The 20,019-nt window shown below is 36.5% G+C and overlaps 4 protein-coding genes across 6 annotated transcripts in view; 2 read left to right on the forward strand and 2 right to left on the reverse strand.

Annotated features, from left to right (window-relative positions):
* The window catches only part of LOC135087747 (large neutral amino acids transporter small subunit 2), a 30,348-nt gene extending 22,654 nt beyond the window's left edge, over window positions 1-7,694 (reverse strand). The window contains exons 1-2 of one of the 2 annotated variants that reach the window (XM_063982524.1): window positions 7,321-7,694; window positions 7,093-7,131 (exon numbers count right to left, since the gene is read on the reverse strand). In XM_063982524.1, coding sequence (XP_063838594.1) covers window positions 7,093-7,130 — 38 coding nt within the window. In that variant the 5' untranslated portion in view covers window position 7,131; window positions 7,321-7,694. Of the gene's footprint in view, window positions 1-5,270; window positions 5,703-7,092; window positions 7,132-7,320 lie in introns of those variants that run through there. The other variant, XM_063982523.1, reaches the window with a different exon arrangement.
* On the forward strand, window positions 7,152-9,961 carry LOC135087748 (homeobox protein Mohawk). The gene is made up of 4 exons (XM_063982525.1): window positions 7,152-7,239; window positions 7,729-8,005; window positions 8,222-8,381; window positions 8,930-9,961. Exons 2-4 carry the CDS (start codon window positions 7,884-7,886, stop codon window positions 9,506-9,508), a joined length of 861 nt encoding a protein of 286 aa, XP_063838595.1. The 5' UTR covers window positions 7,152-7,239; window positions 7,729-7,883; the 3' UTR covers window positions 9,509-9,961.
* An 83-nt stretch (window positions 9,962-10,044) lies between these two features.
* On the reverse strand, window positions 10,045-11,181 carry LOC135087749 (large ribosomal subunit protein uL10m). The gene is made up of 3 exons (XM_063982526.1): window positions 11,064-11,181; window positions 10,470-10,976; window positions 10,045-10,326 (listed from the first exon to the last, which is right to left on the reverse strand). The coding sequence occupies exons 1-3, from the start codon at window positions 11,080-11,082 to the stop codon at window positions 10,112-10,114; spliced, it is 741 nt and encodes a 246-aa protein (XP_063838596.1). The 5' UTR covers window positions 11,083-11,181; the 3' UTR covers window positions 10,045-10,111.
* Window positions 11,182-14,175: 2,994 nt separating this feature from the next.
* LOC135087750 (angio-associated migratory cell protein) lies at window positions 14,176-18,043 on the forward strand. 2 transcript variants are annotated; one of them, XM_063982528.1, is made up of 5 exons: window positions 14,176-14,301; window positions 14,383-15,005; window positions 15,088-15,262; window positions 15,397-15,513; window positions 17,610-18,042. In XM_063982528.1, the coding sequence occupies exons 2-5, from the start codon at window positions 14,388-14,390 to the stop codon at window positions 17,924-17,926; spliced, it is 1,227 nt and encodes a 408-aa protein (XP_063838598.1). In that variant the 5' UTR covers window positions 14,176-14,301; window positions 14,383-14,387; the 3' UTR covers window positions 17,927-18,042. The 2 variants fall into 2 exon arrangements, with proteins under 2 accessions (XP_063838598.1, XP_063838599.1); XM_063982529.1 differs by having other exon boundaries at window positions 14,183-14,223; window positions 17,610-18,043.
* Window positions 18,044-20,019: the final 1,976 nt, after the last annotated feature.

Here is a 20,019-nt window from a genome sequence, read left to right on the forward strand (position 1 = left end):
ATCGAATGCTATTTTAAAACCACCGTAGCGTACAAACTAATGGGTGCAATGAATGATATGGAATATTATGAAACCGATCCCCGCCACAGTCACACTGCACAGGTTTCAGGGCCATGGCCTACTAGTCTTACACTCTTACATGGCGCTCGCTTACCTGCGATCATTGAAATTTATGTAACGGTGTGGCATTGCAGCATAACAATATAACAAGTTATCAACTAATCGTTCGTTCGTTCGTTCGTTTCAGCCGAAAGACGTCCACTGCTGGACAAAGGCCTCCTCCAAGGATTTCCACAAAGACCGGTCCTGCGCCGCTTGCATCCAGGTACTTCCCGCGACCTTCACCTAATAACTAAGACCATTTACTATCCTTCACACGATAACACCAATCACCATTTACTCTTCATCGGACTCTATTACTGGTAAATACTAATTCATATTCGTTGAAGAATTATTGCACGAAACATCAATGTAGAACCATACAAATGTAGCGAAGCATGACTGTAAAGTTTGATACAAGTCATTTATTTTGATTCCATAACATCTAAAGACTGCAGAGATAACCTAAACCAAACATCGATAGAAGCTTTTTAGAGTCTAAAGTTACGTTTAACGTTGTCTTATAGGCAATCATTTGCCCCATTGTCCATACTCTAGTAACTAGAGCTAGTACGATTTTTGTAGCCTAGACTAGAGCTAAACGTCAAAATCATATTATATTTTAGCAAATTACCTACATCTATCCAACAAGTTGTCAGTTGATAAGAAAAGTTCTGAACCTAGTCTCAGGACCCCACGTAGTTTAGACAAGTTCACCTTGAGGCCCCTTTATCATTAAAATCCTCAAACTCGTCTGCTTCCGTTGGGCAGTTAAGTTCGCCCAGATTTGGAAGTTACAGCCGAGTCCAAAGCCGGTCAGTGAACGCTCATTCCAGTTAGCAACAGGGCCAAGGCTGAGTATTGGGTTTTATGCTAACTTAAACATTTATTCAACGTACCTATTTTACACAAAAAAGCTACAGTATTTAATGTTGATGATCATGAACACTGAACAGGGGCAAGTCTATACGTTTATCAAGTGCTATTTTCGACTGATGACCGAGAACTTAAATAAACAAATTGATTTAACTTCTAATCGAATGTTCCAGTATCGATATAATAATATCAAATTCGTTATCACTATATTTAATAATCAAATATAGAGCCAAACTTATAATGATCTGTTATTAATTTATGACCACATAAAATGCAATTTACAAATCGGTTTAATTCAAAATAAACTTAATATACTCGTAAAATAGGTAAAATCGTTAATTTTATAACTTCAAGTAGGTAGAGTTTTCGTCTATTAAACTACGAAAGAGATGAGTCAAACAAATTATTTGAATTGTAATATGCATTATATGCAGCAAATGTTTAACAACTTGATTTTAACATACGGTAAACAAATCTACGAATGCGATAAAAAAATAGCTGCTTGATTAGGTATGCATCTAATTCCAATTATAGTGGTTTGATATAACATTATCTAGTGCTCAATTTCAATTTTACCTAGGTATCAGCTTAAGGTAAATAAAATTAAATAGCCTACGGCAAAACCTACAAGCTGAGCGTCCTAAGTACCTACTACACGTCGTATTTTTGCAGACATGATTTCGCATACCTGATATAGGAACAAAAAATAACTCTACATATTAATACAGTCGCTCTATCTTCATGTCGCTTTAATTACACCCAATAAACCGCATTCTTCACTTAATGTACCATAAAACATATGGCGAAGGACTAAATAAATACGTGTTTCAAAAACGAGTCAAGAAACAAGTAGGCACTAAAACCATACCTTCCTATCTAAGTATAAGAATTGAATAAAATTAGTAAAGCCTATACATAAACAATGTAAGGTCCGGTTTCCACCAAAGCGGAGAAGAGACGAGAGCAGATGTGTTTTCCACATTTTCTTTCCGGACAGCTTTGGTTAAGATCTCGCCCATTTGCGACGACACTGTGACATCTCGACATATACGATTTTTTGTTTTACCGAAATTCTGAACCGCGATCTTGCGTTCTTTTATCTCCAAAAACAGGGTATTTGTTACTCCAAAAACAACAATACTATGAGAGAAAGAGACAAAATATTACGTTATAGCGCTGGCTCGTTCGGCGATCTAGTTGGCTTCGACACTGTGACAGTTCAGTTGCCACCTGCGCTTTGAGATGTGAGGTGCTCTTCGTTTTTAAGAAAAACGTGACATCTAGAGGATACCGCGGTATTGATGACAAAGGAAAGTTTTTAAAATATTTTTATTTTATTCGACAATGTGGCACGTCATACTTATCACAGTGTTCTTCTAAAACAAAAAGCAAAGTAAAAGAGAAATTATTTATATGTCACGTTATTCTTGTAAGAAAATCGAAGTATCATCGGGACATCTTAACTAGTAACGTTGTAGATGATGAAAATTTTTCCTATATTGAAAATATGTTGTAGGTCATTTGTTGATGTTCTGTTGTTGCAGAATACATGTTATTGAAATTGAATGGTATATCTACTTGTCGCGTTGTATACGCTAAACAGTAATACTAAACTCCAGATATCATTACAGATGGGGACTAGCAATGCAAAAAAGCAAAGGTTAACATTTGTGGCGATGCACTGCCTGAAGGAATTCCACAACCTAATCCGACAACATGACTAACAGCGCTATGCGAGCGCTGTGAAAGTGTCTCTTTGAGCTACAATAACGTCGGAACTAATATGAGTAGATGTAGACTGATAAACATACATTCGTTTTGAAGAATAGTTCAAATACTAGAAATACAGTGCAAATAAAACATACTTATACGACTGTCTGTTTTTACAGACACAACAAGCAAAATATTTTATATTAACATACGATAGCCTTAGATTAGCTTAATCTAAGACGATAGCTAGCAAAATTATCTATTAGTAGAAGTATGCTAGAATAGCAATGCGTTGGATGACCCCAGATATTTATTTATTTATGTAATTATTCAATGTTACTTAGCTGTATTGGCTATGTTTTGCTTTCTGCAAAAAAATTATTTTAATGTTTTAATATAATTACAGATAATCAGCAATTTATTGGTGGAATTTTATCGCTTCTTGCCCAAATATACTTTGGCGGGCGCAACATTGTTTTGTATAATAACATTGCAATAGGTATAACTATTTCAGAAAAACTACGCCAATAAAATGGTTACATTATTTATAAATAGTGGTTGTTATTTTTCACTATTAATACATTATTTAAATAACTTTTATAAATTTAATTTTAAATAAGTATAAAAAATTAAAACACCCTAAAAGGTACCAAAATGTTGCTTTTTTGCCATTTTATGCGCCGGAGACGGCGATTTTTGCTTTGATAATTTTAGGATTAAATTGTCATAACTAGTCAGTTAAAAAACATCTATTTACTAACCTAGTAGGTACCTACCTACAATTTTTTCTTCTGCATACATACATACTTAGTACAGTTTCTCTTACTGTGTTTTTTTTAACTAGTAGTTTACGTGGTTTTACTTTTGAGAGTTTTTCGTTTATTTTGATAAGCATTCGTTTTTAGAATAAGAAAACTTAATGTGAGCTTAAATATTGTATGTATACAACTGTCTGTCTACTTAGATAATATTTTTATAAGTGCAATTTAACATGGCAAAGCGAAATATTCGCCTGTTCCAAAAATTACCTCATTTTTACTGATTGTAATGTTATTAAAATAAAATAAAAAATTTCAAGATCAACGTGATATCTAAATAATGACTTATATAAATATATTTTTTTACATCATCTTCAACGTGACAACTGAACTTACCATCTTCAAAATATTATTTTTTACTAGAACAACGTGATAAGTTGTCTCTTTTTTTTTCAATCGCTTTAATTTCATCAATTTAGACGCAAAGTTATGTCTTACTATAAATATTTAAATTCATTAATAGTTAATCTTTAAACGTTTCATACACAATTAGGTAATCCTAACCTTCTTTTAAGAGTTATGGTCATTCAAAAGTTAAAAAGTCGATTTCTGTAAAACCACTGTTTTTGATATATCACAGTGTCGTCGCAAATGGACGACTGATTGTAATACACAATCTCACCGCTTTAGTGGAAACCGGGCCTTAAATGCATTGAATATCCCAATTAATTTATGTAGTCACAATTTAAGTACCGCACAAGATTTCAATAAAAGGTAATTCATTTCATAAAGTAAACTTATGGTAACGTTTGAAATTATACGTATCACTAGATTTTCACAACAATTACGTTCTAATATCATTATGCGACCAAAATAAACTGTATTACATTGTCACAATTACTTATGGCGGCAACCATAAGTGCCAATTTTATTTTGCACAGTGAGAGACGATGACCGGCAGTAATTGACCCCACAAATAACTTACATACCAAGGCCCATTAGCATGAGAATGATCAATTAGATTAGAGATTTGGTATTTTTCCACCACTTATTAATGCTTTCGAACGTAATCTCTCCTTTTCTTCTTAAACCTTCTTAAACGAGTAATAAAATCGCTTGTAAATTCCTTAGTAAAGAAGACCTCATAATATTAGTGTTAAAGTATAAAATTGCCATTTTGTATGGAAATTTGGGAAAATTCATTTTCATTTTTGCGATTTGAACTTTATTAAAGTTTGTGGGTAGGATGAGACAAAATTAAGCTACAGGATACATAAAGAAAAAAATGGAAAATTGATACTGGTAAAAAGATGTTCATATTTTTGTAACAGAATCGGACAACACTTAAGACAAGCTGTTTTTGACGATTTATTTCCAGTAAAAAAAACTCAAATTTTATACGTAAATAAGTCCATAAATAGTTAAATTTCAAAATTCCTAATTAAATAGTACCCTACCCTACATAAAAAAAATATATATATTATTTTGTAAAAAACCGAATCCTTCTAAATTAATAAGAAAAGTTCTGGTCTGTATTTATTCATGCTAAAAATAAATAATTCTTACAAATATTAAATATTTGAATAAATACAGACCAGAACTTTTCTTATTTATAGAAAGGATTTACCATAATTTACCTTAATTAATACCCCATGTAGTTTATTTATTCCCAATGAAGACTTAAAACGCGACTTCATTTTAATTATTCAAATTAATTCTAAAAATAGTAATAATACAGTCATTCCATTAACTAACAAAACATAGAGTTGTTGTCATGAAGTTAACGTCACTTAAATTAAAAGGGCGGGAAACTTAGCTCTCACTTACCCAGTGTTTAAAAAAACTCCAGTTGGCGAAATAAAAATTCCAGAGCCGATTATAGTCCCAATTATAATTCCCACTCCATTAAACAGTGTTATTTTACGCTTTAGAACAACTTTCCCGTCACTGGCTTGTGATTCTTCGCCCATTACGCAAAAATCAATCGCGCACCGGTAAATCGACGCACGTGGGCTGCGAGCACAAACGACTTAAGCGGAACTACTACGAATATAAGACGACAAGACAACCCGCCACAGAATCTCTTACACGACTGAATCACTTTCTGTTACCATTTTTACGATCTACGAGACTGGAATAGGTTAGGTTTCTGACGTCAGCGTGAACGAAACACGCGTCTCGGCGACACGATCGCTACAGCGCATGTGAGAACTCGCAAAACACAACGTTAGTAGGGCGCAGTGTATGATCGTTTGTTGAACCTTATCGTTTGGTGATAGAGATCAGACTTGTTATAAATCACAACAATGTCTATACACCCGACAAAATCCGATAGCAAGCGAGAGACCGCGGTCTTATTGTCACTGAAGTTAGTGCAGGAAAAAATGTAAGGGGATACGACTCTACTTTGTTTGAGTCACTCAAGCTTCAGGGGGGTCGCTTAACAGCTACCTTTATTGATGTTTTTTTTTCGTGATTTTTATAGGAAATGGGTCATTGGGTGAATGATGCAAGCAATTACGACAAAAATCATTCAATTGCATCATCTCTTGAGAATACTAGCATCTAGCCTACACGTTCAGCAGTGTTATATTGTAAATTAAAATGCAAAGTTCTATAAAAGAATTATCCTCCAACTCCTAACCTTCTATCATCAGCTCATCTATATGAGATGATGATTTCCAGGAGCAAATACTTGAATAACTTAAGTAAAAGTTTGAAAAACGATATACGTGCCTATAAAATTTGAGGGTTGCCCTCAATTTCCCTAGAGTCCCATCATCAGATCCTGACTTGGTGACAATCGACAACCTCAGAAGTGTACCCTATCGAACAAAAAAAGATTTTTGAAAATCGGTCCACAATTAACGGAGTAATCGGTGAACATACATAGAAAAAAAAAACATACAGTATACAGTCGAACATATAACCTCCTCCTTTTTTGAAGCCGGTTAAAACAATTAATTATTCATTACTTGTATTACCCAACTCCAAACTTTACCTAATAAAGTACTGTTTTTGTTGGAATTTAAGTTTTGTTTTTGAATATGATTTGAGGCAGACAATCATATTTATTTTATAGATAGTTTATAAAACCGACTGCAAACTTATAACTTAAGACAAATTATTAAACTTTTTTGAAAGCTCAATTGAAATCACTGTCAATCTAATAGGAACTCTACATTACAATAAGATTAAAACATACGTAGGCATCTACTCATTGATTACGTGCTCGTAGCAGTAGCTACGGCTCATTTTTCCAAAGCTCATTATAATTATGCAGGATTTTATTAAACAAAACTAAACGATCCATTTTAACGTTCGATTCATGGAGTCAATAGAAGACGAACTATTTTATGACTACTTTTCCTGAAAACTTGAAAGCTTTTATCTCTCAATGCTTTATCAGCATAACAGTTTAGTTTAGGTTACACAAATCAAGAAAAACAGTTGAAAAGTCTAATTTTACTGACAAAATACAACGCAATTTATCTGTCAAATGAATGTCTAGTGGATTATTACTATGCTCAACTGAACACAACTCTATTAATACCTAACTACTTTAAAAAAACATTCACATAAGCTCTAAAGAACACTTACATGCAATAAAATATCTACCTACATATAAATGAATGCAAGTGATGCTTACCTATTGTAATCGTGTTTTGAAGACATCGCGGGAGACATCCTGAAATAACATGAATTTGCAGTGGCAGTGAGATGCGCCCGCGCCGCGGCGCTACCGTCGTGCGCTTATCCGACGCCATTTTCACAGTCAGAGCTTTCCCACAACCAGGTACGTGTGACCGACTGCACATTGTGACTAATTAACTCATCATTTAATAAACCAATTATCATAATAAGATATTTAACATACCTGTATCGTCTAGATTTCCGTCAAAAAATAATTTTCAACACCACATTCATATTCGCCTCGCAAAAACAAGAACATTGACCCTCGAATCACACGTAACAGGAACATGTTTTTTGTTCATTATGATGATTACTGAATACAAAATCACAATATACCCCACTTAACTGAAGTTCACAACACGTGTTAAAATTGACAGAAACAAAAACACATATTCGAGCACTCGTACAGTATCGAGAGCTAATAACATCTAAAAGTGAACTAAGGAATGTGACCGTCATGTTTCGGTTACATCAACGCACAGGCGGACAACAGTGCACTGCCTATTCTACTCGTCGCACTACTTAGACAGTGTGCTATGTTGTGTTCGAAAGACAATCTATTTGTGTCATCATGTCCTTATTTTTTTAATAGATCACCAAGCATCCCCCGCGGCGGCAGCGTTGCGAGACACGAGTCGTGTCGCGAGCAGCGGTGCCCTTCGCACGTGCTGACACTCCCCGTGGACTGTAACCAACACACAAGAAACCCGACATTCAGTTAACTTGAACCCAAAACACTATTTTCCGATGACACTTATCCAAACATCTGCTGAAGAGAAAATTACCCCGATGGACATCCTCGGAAAGCCACAGACTAAAGACGACAGCGGAAAATCCTTGAGACCCGTCAGAAACAGGAGATACACACGGTTAGTATGTATACAGATATGACTCACATACTTTCAGTTTCATTATTATTTTCTTTGTGCGTCACTCATAAACACCGCGTCTTTATGCAGATAATCGATGTAAATTGCATCTTTTAGCTTTTTAGCTTTTTAGCTTTATAATATAAACTTTTACGAACTATCTCTACATAGGTATCAATATTATTATGATTATATACCATTTACAACACTTTGCAGGAGAAGTTTGGTCGCGGGTCAGAGGCCACAAAAGCGATTGTTCACGCCAGAAATCAAGCGATACCTGAAAGATTGGCTTGTCCGGCGAAGAGACAATCCCTATCCCAACAGAGAAGAAAAGAAACATCTGGCCCATGAAACCGGACTTACATACATTCAAGTAAGATTTCACAAAACATGATTCTATTTCAGGAATACGTATCTATGTTTAACTTTCATTTCTAGTTTTTAGAATTTTGATTTTCAATTCGAGGGAACTCACGTACCTATGAACCTATCAACAACCTAATTGGAATAGTGCCAAGTATTGCTTGTGCTTTGTACATAAATAGGCACTATTTTTGTCACTGCTTTGTTAACCACGTTACATTATTTTATATCAAAGTTTAACGCGACACGTTCGTTGCGATATTATGAGATTGGATAAGTTTTAGAACTCGCAATTTCCTTTAATTCAAATTGAATTTGTGCTATCATCATGAATCTGTAGGTACCTGTAACTGTAACATTATACAATGTATCGAATGGAACACTAAAATACAATTTGTTTTTCTCGCTGGTAGATATTTTATAGTAGGTACGACTATTTTAATGAAAATTATCAGAAATGGACTTCAAAACCATCAATACATAATTACTTATTATGCCGACCAAGAACGCTACGCGAGAGGCAGTACCTATTAAAAACAGTTCGTTTTTATTTTGCAGATCTGCAACTGGTTTGCAAATTGGCGACGTAAATTGAAAAACGTGAACGAAGATCGCAACCAACAAACATGGGGTCATCTTATACGTACGTACAATGACCGAGCTCAAGGCAACGTCGAACAATTCAGTATTTGCTCCGACGATAGCATATGGAGCGAATCCGACCACACCAGTCCGCACGACTCTCTGGACATCGATCCAGGGTACACCGACAGCCCGGAAGCTCCAGCAGAGTATCAGAGAGAAGATTCCGACGCTTCCTCAGGTTCGAAGGAAAAATACGAAGGTTTGAACAATAATACGTACACGGTAGACCACCAAACTGAAACTCGCGAAGAAAACAAAAACATAACGAGTCCCCTACTACTAAGTAAATGGTTGGAGAGCGCAGCTCGTTTCCAGCCCAGCGAGACCAACTACTCCTGGTGGGCGGATGGGAAACGTAGAAAGCCAGAGAAGACGGAGATTAAGGCACATCGGATCGCGCTGAACACCGCGAGACACGACAGGGACGAAGTAGAGGCTGCCGTGGCATTGACCACACTGGCGAGTGCCACTAGCCGCATTACAGCTCTCTGAGTCAAGTGTTGCTACATTTTCTATCTATTTTTATTGCGCCTGTACTCTGTATTAAAATTATCATGTTAATTAACTTAGTATAATGTTAAGTATGAATAAATATTATCATGTTTGTTCCCAATATGACAATATCCATAAAGTTATCTTTGTAAGCAACTGTGGAACAAGTCTCTTAGTAGACTGGATATTTAAGTACATTTTATTTTACTGATGTAAACATGTCTACCAAAAAGTAATCTATGTATTTAAGAATTGAAACATTTGTGCCTTAGTTTAGTAAATAAAATTTACTTACTACATCCCCAAACAATGTTGCTCAAGTATTATTTAAATATAAGGTGTTTTAGTATGTAATAATAAATCTCTGATTGTAATTATTTGATCTCCATTAGTTTAGTGGTAACCAAAGATTGTGCCTAACAGTTTCTAAAATAAAACATTTTAATAAATACATTTTGTTGTTTACTTTCTACTGAAATAAAATTGGTGTATCTTAACTCTATTGTAGTTTCCAAAGTTAAGAACAAAAATAAAAGTACCTATGTAACAATTTTATTACAAAGCTATAATAATCTAATACACATTATAATATAAATGCTATATTCAACTGTCAGATTTAACAGGTTTGTTCTGTAGTTCAACATGCTTCTCTAGATGAGACACGAGAGTCTGTGGGCCAAGGTTTAAGTTTCTGACTAAGCTTGATCCAGCACTCTCCAGGACAGAGCAAAGTTGACTTCTAGCTGCTTCTAGAGATGGCAGTTGACTGTATTCAACCAGCTCAGTTCGTGACATAAATCTATCTTGAATTATTCCCGCTGAAAACAAAATTTAACATCAATTAATTAATAACAATTACATATTGTTCAATGAAATTCAACTCAACACTGCTGATTTTATACATACATTTTACTTGAGTATTACATTTTATAAACTTTTACATACAAAAGTTAATACTAACCCATTACAACCATTTGAGGTGTCTTTTTTAATATTTTAAAGAGCTTCCCAGCATTTTCTGGCTGACCAAATATTATGTTTTGATGAGAAGTGAACAGCTGATTAACTGCTTCATAGCGGGTTCCCTTAGTAGCCATACTCACTATCTTCTTCCCATAACACCTTAAATGCATATCATTTTTCCTCAGAGCAGCAAAGACTGGAGTTTTATCTTCCATGCTTATAGCATTCATATGCAAAAATACCACCATTTTAGATGTGTTAAACCAATCGAGACATTCTTTAGCCAGAATTCTTTCAAATGGATTATCAATTTCTTTTTTCTTCCTGTTAATTAATGACCCACACAGGACTATCTCTGGCAAAGAACTTTTTGGTGGTCCATACACTGGTTTGGAAACATCGATAAGTAGTTGTCTTTCGAAGTGAGGTTTTCGAGGTTTTTGAATATTTATCTTTCCACGGAATCTTTTTGCAACCAAAAAAGGTGTTTGGGTCCTCAATAAAACTGAAAAATAACAATGTTTATGAGGTGAGAGCTATAGAATTAACAAATAGATCAGAGTTTAACCCTTCAAAGATCAATAAGAATTACCATTATTTAATGATGCCATTTTTGGTAAGGAGAACCAGTTGTTACTGCAATAATAAAATTTTATTAATTTATGCTCTAACCTAAAAATTAATCATTTTTTGACAAATGAGACAAAGTCAGAAATTACTATTTGAACGACTGTCATTAATCAGAGTTTTTTTAATAAATGGCTTCGTGCTGTGCATATTTAGCCAAGTTATTTAATAAAAGTATTTATTTATTTAAATTAATTTCCTTAGAGTGACAGGAAAACTGCCTTCACTTTCCTTGAAGCTATTGCGAAACATTTCACAAAAAGTAACTTTAATAAATTAATAAACGACAAAAATGCTAATGTTTAAACTAACTTCTGATTAATTAAACTCCCGGATTATTTGCTATTGTTTTTTTTCCAAAGTGGTGTTATTGGTAAAATAAATGCCTATATTTAGGTTCTAATAAAGGGCAAAGGGTGGTATAATAATAAAGTTGGCAACTAATTAAAAATAACCAATAGGCCTGCTATATTGAGTGTCAAGGCTTAAATGGGCTTGTACCCAGAGACGTGAAAAAACTATATAAAAAAAATCTGTCAAAAATGTCAATTCGGTAGTCCATAGAGAAAAGTAATACATAGGAAATAGAGAACCCTCTCTGTCAAATTTTTGAACCTACTAATTGACAGCCTGGTGTTAAATTCCCTGTACTTAACCTACGTACGTAACGCTCACATACATACATAGTACACGCACACATACATACATAAAGTCCACGCACACATACACACAGTTCACGCACACATAGGCCCTCATAACCTTCAAAGAATTATTGTTTTTATGATGTACTATCGGGGACTCTTCCGCCTGACCACTTTGTAGAAATTTTAGCGTAAGCGCATCGCTCCGGTCACGTGCTCACCCCGTCTCTAATTGGTTACGCATTTTACTATATTTTTACTACGACCAATAAGAGACAATCAGGGCTAGGTTGCAATACGAAATACCATTGTGCACTTTATTGTCATACGGTTAAGGTTTAAAACGAAATGTTTCTTTTTCTTCAATCTTTCTTAGTTTTAGGCTGAGTTGCACCACCTAACTTTGACCGTAACTATAACGGTAACCGGTGCTTTTTGTATGGAGTTTGACAGAATTTTGACGTTTGTTAAAGTTAAAGTAAGATGGTGCAACTCAGCCTTAGAATTTTAATAATAGAATTTGGTTACAAACAAATAGATATGTATTTTTTTTAATATTGTGTTTTTATACGAGGTCTGTCTGCTTTTTGCTTTGGAGATCTGTCGACATATTCTCTCCTTTGTTTTTTTGTGAAGTTTCGTGATCAATAACCGATTGATTTGTGTTGACCCGTGCTAGTAATTGGACTGTTTGATTGCCTTTTTATTGACCTCCGCTCGATTACTGAACCATGCCTCTCAAAATAATTCTTATATTTACTTACAAACTTATCTATACATTGTTAACTGTTTAAGTATTATTTAGTTTGAAGTTTAATTGTTATTGATTTAAGACCTTGTGTAAAGACACTTAATGTGCAATAAAAAATTGAATTTGAAATAAAACTAACTTAATATTATAATATTTACGATAACCAATTACCTGGATCATTGCTACCTAGTGCAATATTTATATTAAATTTTAATAACGTAGATAAGTGTTTCTTTAAAACGGAAACAAAATATGCATTAAAAATAAATAGAAACCTATTATAAGTTTTTATTTACATTCAAGGATTTAAGAAAGTTATAGCCAGATCTTACAATAATTGTTTTTAAGCCACAAATATTCCTTAACTCTTTACTAATTAATTCAATAACATATTGTTTTAAATTATAAGTTCCGAATAAATTAAATACCTATTAAATAAGTAAAATTCGAAAGTAACTGTATGATTTTGTATTTCTCGCCCTAACTAGCTAAACTAATATCATGAGATTTACACTCATAATCAACAATAATTGTAGAAAAGGCTACTTTTTTCTCGGGAAATTGCATAGTTACCTCGGAATGTGCGATAGCAATTTTGTGACCCGAGCGGGCAATCGCTAGTTCAAATTTTACACGAAGCCTCATATAATATTTTGTAGCGATTCTATGGGTTTCAAATTGACTAAAATGCGACGTTGCCAAACGAGCGCTACGGATGCGGGTAATAAGCAATACTCAATCCTAAATGCTTTACATAGAGCTTGGTTTGCTAGGGCAAACATCTACAGTGGTGCGCCGACGTTGCTTAGACCCGAAACATGAATGAACGGGGGCGGAGCATAATCGAGCGTGTGTGTGCAAACAATTTAGGCCCTTAAGGTGTCAAGGCGTTCGAGTCCCCGATAGTACAATGTAGAATTTTTTCAAATCCATTATTTTGAAAATATTTATCTTTATGGTGTACGTATTGTATTATTTTCAAAACAATGGATTTGGAAAAATTCTACATTGCACATGGAAATGCAAATAAGTAAACAAAAACTTTTGAATTTAATAATTTTACTTTATTTATGAACACACATAATATTATACACCAAAAGCGTCTTTTCGCAAAGTTTTCAACAACACTAAAAAAGCATTTGCACATTGAGAAAACTCAGATCACTTGTGAACATAACAGAAAGTTTCTCCGCGATTCACGAAGGAACGAACAAAACTCCGATGAACCAGAACAGCAGCAGGTACGAAGGAATGAACTTGAATTTGACTCGACGACTCTTCAATACTTTAATAGGGCCACAGAAAACTTAAAATGATGGCTAAGAAAACAAGAATGCATTTAACATAACAAAAACAACACCGGCCATTTTGGAGGAAAAACAAAGTTGCCATATGTTAAATAGTAATTTCTACTACTCTATTATGTAAATTATAACAAAAATGTCAATGTTCAGTTTTAAATAAAAACAAATTAATTTCATTTAAAAAAAGTTTTCACATTGTAATTAACAATATTCTCAAATATATTTTAATTAAGAAAAAAATGAAAATATGAAGGAAACAGGAGCAGCGACATCTAGAGCGTTTTAGGGTAGTTAAAAAGTATTTGAATTTATTCACCGATGTCGCTGTTTGGAAGCAAGTTTCACTTCGATGACCGTTGTATGGAAGTTTCCACACCCTGCGGTAGTCTTTGAACTGTCAAAAACAACGTGATTCCGTCTGATTTTCGAGTAGGTTTTAATCGTGTTTGTAACTAAAAGATTAAAGTTTTGAGGGATCTTATTATTTCTAGAAGTAAAATAAAACATGTAAGTATGGTTTACAAAGAATTATAAATTCTCATATGCCTAAAAACCACATTAGCCAACATCGTGTAATGTTCTTCGCAGATAAAATGAAAGTAAATCAAGAAGACACACCACCTTCGTCAATAAACGGCGATGAAATCTCTGGGATGGATGAAGAAGGAGAAGGATTAATCTACTTGGATGAAATGGAAGAGGTCCAATTGGAGGATTTAATGGACGCTGATTTAATGGAGGATTATTCAGAGAGGGAGCCACCCGAAGATCATGCGACTTTGGTATTTAATAAACATGTCGGTTCCGTATTTTGCTGCAATTTTCATCCAGATGGTAAATTGGCAGTCACTGGAGGTGAAGATGACAAGGCTTATGTGTGGTCAGTTGAGACTGGCCAAGTATTGATGCAGTGCAATTTTCACAAAGATTCAGTTATCTTCGCTGAATTCAGCTCTGATGGTGCATACTTGGCTACTGGAGACATGTCTGGAATGATTAAGGTTTGGAAATGTAATACAGAAGAAAACCAGGAGCAACCCTGGCCGGTTGTATTTGAATATGAAGTGGATGACCTGACACTGGGCCTGTGGCACTTTGGTGCCAAAGTACTCATTGTGGGCACTGTTACTGGTGACATATTTATATTCAAAATTCCTTCAGGTGAAACAAAAGTTTTGCAGGGCTCCAATATCAGAGTAGAATGTGCCAAGGTAACTGACTTATACCTCATTTAATTTCATGTCTTATTAAGTTACAAAACAAGTTAAACTTATCTTTATTCCTTAATTCTAGATGTTCCCAGATGGTGTGCGTTTGGCAGCAGGCTATGAAGATGGTGCCATTAAAATATGGGACCTGAAAACATCTCAAGCAGTTCACACAATTCCGGCAAATATTCACCAAATGAGGGTCACTGACTTAGACACTCACCATGAGAATAATCTAGTAGCATCCATTTCTACAGATGGTAATTGCATTTATAAGAATTTATTTTTAAACAAAAATAACGGTTTAAAATCTCAGCATCTTCTTTAGAAACTGAATGCTTTTATTTATCATAGGTAAATACTCATTAAATATTTTCATCTTGTCAAATTACAGGAAAAGTGGTTTTAACTACATCAGTAAATGGAAAAGTTGTGGGACAAATAGACACTGAAAATGATATGGAAGTTGTTACTTTTGCCAAGGACCCACAATTAGATTACTTTGCTTTAGGTAAGATATACAACATATTTTTCATTACATATAAACGTTCTGGTTCGTTCTGCGTTCTGGTCTCTTGCCAAAGCTATTCAAGGAAATTTCTGCACGCCATCATTTCCACCCCTGCACATGGGAAACGGTTTGTTGGCCCACGATGCAAAGGAGAAAGCCGATCTTCTAGGTAAACTCTTTGCGTCCAACTCAACACTGGATGACGGGAGACATGAGCCACCGATTATACCAAGGTGTGAGAGCTGTATGCCGGATATCCGGTTCCACCAAAGCTCAGTACGCCTGGCTCTATTTTCCCTGGATATCCATAAGTCGAGTGGGCCCCATGGAATCCCTCCTATCGTGCTGAGGACGTGCGCTCCAGAGTTAGCACCAGTTTTAACGCGCCTTTTTCGGCTCTCCTACCTCTCTGGCATAGTCCCGACCTCATGGAGGACAGCTTTGGTGCACCCGATCCCTAAAAAAGGTGACCGCTCAAATCCGTCCAACTATAGGCCGATAGCAATCACCTCCTTGTTCTCGAAGATAATGGAATCCATTATCAACAGCCAGCTCCTTCGGTACCTAGAGGCCCACCAGTTGCTAAGTGACCGACAGTACGGTTTCCGTGGAGGTCGCTCGGCTGGTGATCTTCTGGTCTACTTGACACATTGTTGGGCACAGGCGATCGAGACTAAGGGGGAAGCATTGGCGGTCAGTTTGGACATGGCGAAGGCCTTCGATCGGGTTTGGCACAAAGCGCTTCTTTCGAAGCTCCCTTCCTATGGGCTTCCCGAGAAATTATGCGGATGGGTCGCCAGCTTTTTAGCAGACAGAAGCATTAAGGTCGTTGTCGACAGCAAATGCTCAGATTCTATGTCTGTGAATGCTGGTGTCCCCCAAGGCTGTGTGCTATCGCCTACGCTCTTCCTTCTGCATATCAATGATATGCTGCAAATTAGCGGCATTCATTGCTATGCGGACGACAGCACGGTTGATGCCGCTTATACCGGCCGCGCAAATATCTCTCGGGAGAACGTCATTGAGAGCCGTAACAAACTTGTGTCCGAAATTGAAACCTCCTTAAAGGAGGTCTCAGACTGGGGTCGACGCAATTTGGTCCAATTTAACCCTACAAAGACACAAGTTTGCGCGTTCACCGCCAAAAAGTTGCCGTTTGTCGTATCCCGCTGTTTCGAGAGCACTCCCCTAACTGCCTCAGCCAATATCGGAATCCTTGGTGTCGACATATCGAGCGAAGTCCAGTTCCGTGGTCATTTAGAGGGTAAGGCTAAATTAGCCTCGAAGAAGCTTGGTGTGCTCAATAGATCGAGACGGTATTTCACTCCAGCCCATCGTCTGCAACTTTACAAGGCGCAGGTTCGGCCTCATATGGAATACTGTTCTCATCTTTGGGCAGGTGCGCCCCAGTACCAGCTTCTCCCTCTGGACCGCATTGAACGGAGAGCAGCTCGAATCGTTGACTGCCAGGACATTTCGGATCGGCTTGACCCCTTGGCGCTGCGTAGAGATGTATCCTCACTGTGCATCTTCTATCGCATGTATCACGGGGAGTGCTCCGAAGAATTATCCGGACTTATTCCTGCCGCCACTTTTCGCCACCGATCTACCCGACAGCACTTCCACCCCCATCACTTAGATGGTTGGCAGTCCACAACAGTACGTTTCTCTAGAAACTTCCTGCCCCGTACAACCAAACTGTGGAATGGACTGTCGTCTGCGGTGTTTCCGGACGGATACGACCTGCAAGCTTTCAAGAGGAGAGCGTATCTTTACCTTAAAGGCCGGCAACGCACCTGTAACGCCCCTGGGTCTGCGGGTGACTATGGGCGACGGTAATCACTTACCATCAGGTGATCCGTCTGCTCGTTTGCCTCCTATCACATAAAAAAAAAAAAAAAACATACATACTCTAAATGCACAATAAATGTATTTATTTCTACACTATGCAATGTATTCTCCAAATAAATATCCAGGAATGCAAATAGAAACTGGTATTACATAAAAAAATTGATTTGGCTATTAAATTTCAGTTAGACCACTGGCTCTCCTGGATTAAACTTGAAAATAAAATTCAAATACTTTACCTTTTTCAGGTACCTTAAATGGCTCTGTCAGCATATGGGACTTGACAAGGCAAATGGTACGGCACCAATGTTCCAAGTCCAGTGATGAGAATGTGGCTGGAGTCACTAAGATGCTGTGGATAAAAAATCATTTGGTTACTGCAGGACTAGACGGCGCAATCATAGTCTATGAAGGCAGATCAGGAGAGAAATGTCTAGAACTAACTGGACACCAATCTGAACTACTAGACATGTGTTATAATGCCAAACAAAATATACTTTTGACAAGTTCAGAAGATGGCACAGCCAGAATATTTAAGTATGAATTGAATAAAGAAAACGATTAATCATATGACCATCATGACTTGTTATCACTCTTTAGACACTCCTATTATATTATTGTTAATTATCATTGATTAACTATTTTTATATTTAAAATGTTTTAAAGAATCATAATATTTAAATTGTGATTATAATATAACATTGAAAATAAAACCAGATTTTTATTATTAACTTAACCTTTTTAATATGCAGCTGCATCATTCGCAAGATTATGAGATTGCTAGCGAGACATTTTGAATATCAAATGGTCAGATCGAGTAAGAAACACTCAGGTACTTCGACGGGCAAATGTCTGCGGCATTGAGGCGTACCTGATGCGTTGGCAGCTTCGTTGGTGCGGTCACGTCTAGCGTATGGCTGACGAGAGGGTCGCGAAACAAATTTTCTTTTCTGAACTCCAGGACGGCAAGCGGAAACAAGGCGGCCAGTTCTTTCGTTATAAGGATGTTCAGAAAAGACATGAAGCGATGCGACATTGACCCCCTAAAGTGGGAAAAAACTGCTAGCCACCGTCTGGAGTGGAGGCGCCTGGTGCGGAAAAAAGTTAACGATTTCGAAGAGCAGCGGAAATCTGATCTTGATACGAAGCGCGATGCTCTTAAAGCCAGACCAGCAGCGGCTATCACTTACAACTACATCTTCGGTGTCCTAACTTGTCGACATTGTTCGCGCACGTTTACCAACAAGATTGGCTACTGTAATCATGTGAGGGCACATGATAGGGTAGCCCAGCGTAGCCCTTTTATAACGCATTTTGCTGACTACATAAATGGAATAAAGGACTCTACCATTCACAGTGAGCTCTTCCAATGTATGCGTTCATGGACGTTTCTATGGCCGTGGCTTTAGATCATGACTCATGCCTATCATCTTCATTTTCAGCGTCATTGACTTTTAAAACCATCTACACTTCTACACTAATATTATAAAGCGGAAAACTTTGTTTGGTTGTAATGAATAGGCTCAAAAACTACTGGACCGTTTTAAAAAAATCTTTCACCATTCGAAAGCTAAGTAGGTAGGGGAGGTGAGCCCAAAGCGGGTATACCGCCCAAAGCGGGTAGCCTTCGTTATTCACGTATACAAGCCGATTGTGCACATGTGTGCGTTTCGTGGCAACGCCCGAACTTGTTTCGACACGAATCAGTTTGGCCGAAACATCGGCGACGCGCGGCGGAGCTCCGAGACGCGAATGTTTTTATTTGCCTGTTTCACAAAAAAATATCAAGATATGTGAATATGAATTACTTCATTCTGTTTAAAGTTGTGTTGAATCTGTTACTTGTGTATTATTCTGCATTAAAACAGCGTAGAATTCTTATTCTTTGAGCAACATTTCTGATAAAGATTTTGAGATTATTTTACAAAACGTGAAAAAGTATCTTTTGGGCAAAGCGGGTATGGGTAAAACGGGTAACCGCTTCTTATTCTTATTCTAATTATATATGGATACAAAAATGGTAGTTTCATAGGTAATTTTTGTTGTTTTGGCTGAACAAGAATCTGAATTGATAGAAGTCTTGTTTCACATGGATAATCTTTTTTTTGGTCTGATAAAATCGGATTTTTATCTCACGTATATCAATATGCAGAGAGCAATAAAATTCCGCACCCTTTTAAAAGTCAAACTGCTGGAGAAGATTGGTGTAAAGCCTTTGAAAAGAGATATCCCCAACTAACATTAAGAAAGCCAAAGCCAACGTCAGTAACTCGCCTTGCTTAGTCTCGACCCGTTTTGCCCCAGGGGCCATACCCGCTTTGGGCACCCCCTGCGGGCAAACCGGGTAAAATGACCGACTGATTAGTTCTTAAATTTTTGAAGTGATTTGTTACAAGAGAAGTGATTTTTAGTTTTTATTACAAAGTTTAATACATACTTGTACGAATTATTAAAAATACATAACTTTGCAACTGCAGTAACGTCTTTTTTATTGACACAAACCTTAAGTTACCCGCTTTGGGCCCATCTCCCCTACATCATCCACGAGTAACATAGGCTAAATTTTATTTTGGAAAAAAATAGACGGGTCCACTATAGGCTACCTACATAATGCGGGCGAAGCCGCGGGCGGAAAGCTATATTATATAAAGTACAAAA

Source organism: Ostrinia nubilalis, chromosome 3, assembly GCF_963855985.1.
Source record: "Ostrinia nubilalis chromosome 3, ilOstNubi1.1, whole genome shotgun sequence".
NCBI classification, from domain to species: Eukaryota; Metazoa; Arthropoda; class Insecta; order Lepidoptera; family Crambidae; genus Ostrinia; species Ostrinia nubilalis.

Excerpts from the sequence above, each read along its gene's own strand:
- LOC135087748 (XM_063982525.1), top strand. The coding sequence starts at position 7,884 with ATGACACTTATCCAAACATCTGCTGAAGAGAAAATTACCCCGATGGAC. Across the intron at positions 8,006-8,221 it reads AGAAACAGGAGATACACACG|GAGAAGTTTGGTCGCGGGTC; the intron begins GTTAGTATGTAT and ends AACACTTTGCAG. Across the intron at positions 8,382-8,929 it reads CCGGACTTACATACATTCAA|ATCTGCAACTGGTTTGCAAA; the intron begins GTAAGATTTCAC and ends TTTATTTTGCAG.
- LOC135087749 (XM_063982526.1), bottom strand. Across the intron at positions 10,327-10,469 it reads ACCTCAAATGGTTGTAATGG|CGGGAATAATTCAAGATAGA; the intron begins GTTAGTATTAAC and ends TTTTGTTTTCAG.
- LOC135087750 (XM_063982528.1), top strand. The coding sequence starts at position 14,388 with ATGAAAGTAAATCAAGAAGACACACCACCTTCGTCAATAAACGGCGAT. Across the intron at positions 15,263-15,396 it reads AGCATCCATTTCTACAGATG|GAAAAGTGGTTTTAACTACA; the intron begins GTAATTGCATTT and ends GTCAAATTACAG. Across the intron at positions 15,514-17,609 it reads ATTAGATTACTTTGCTTTAG|GTACCTTAAATGGCTCTGTC; the intron begins GTAAGATATACA and ends TACCTTTTTCAG.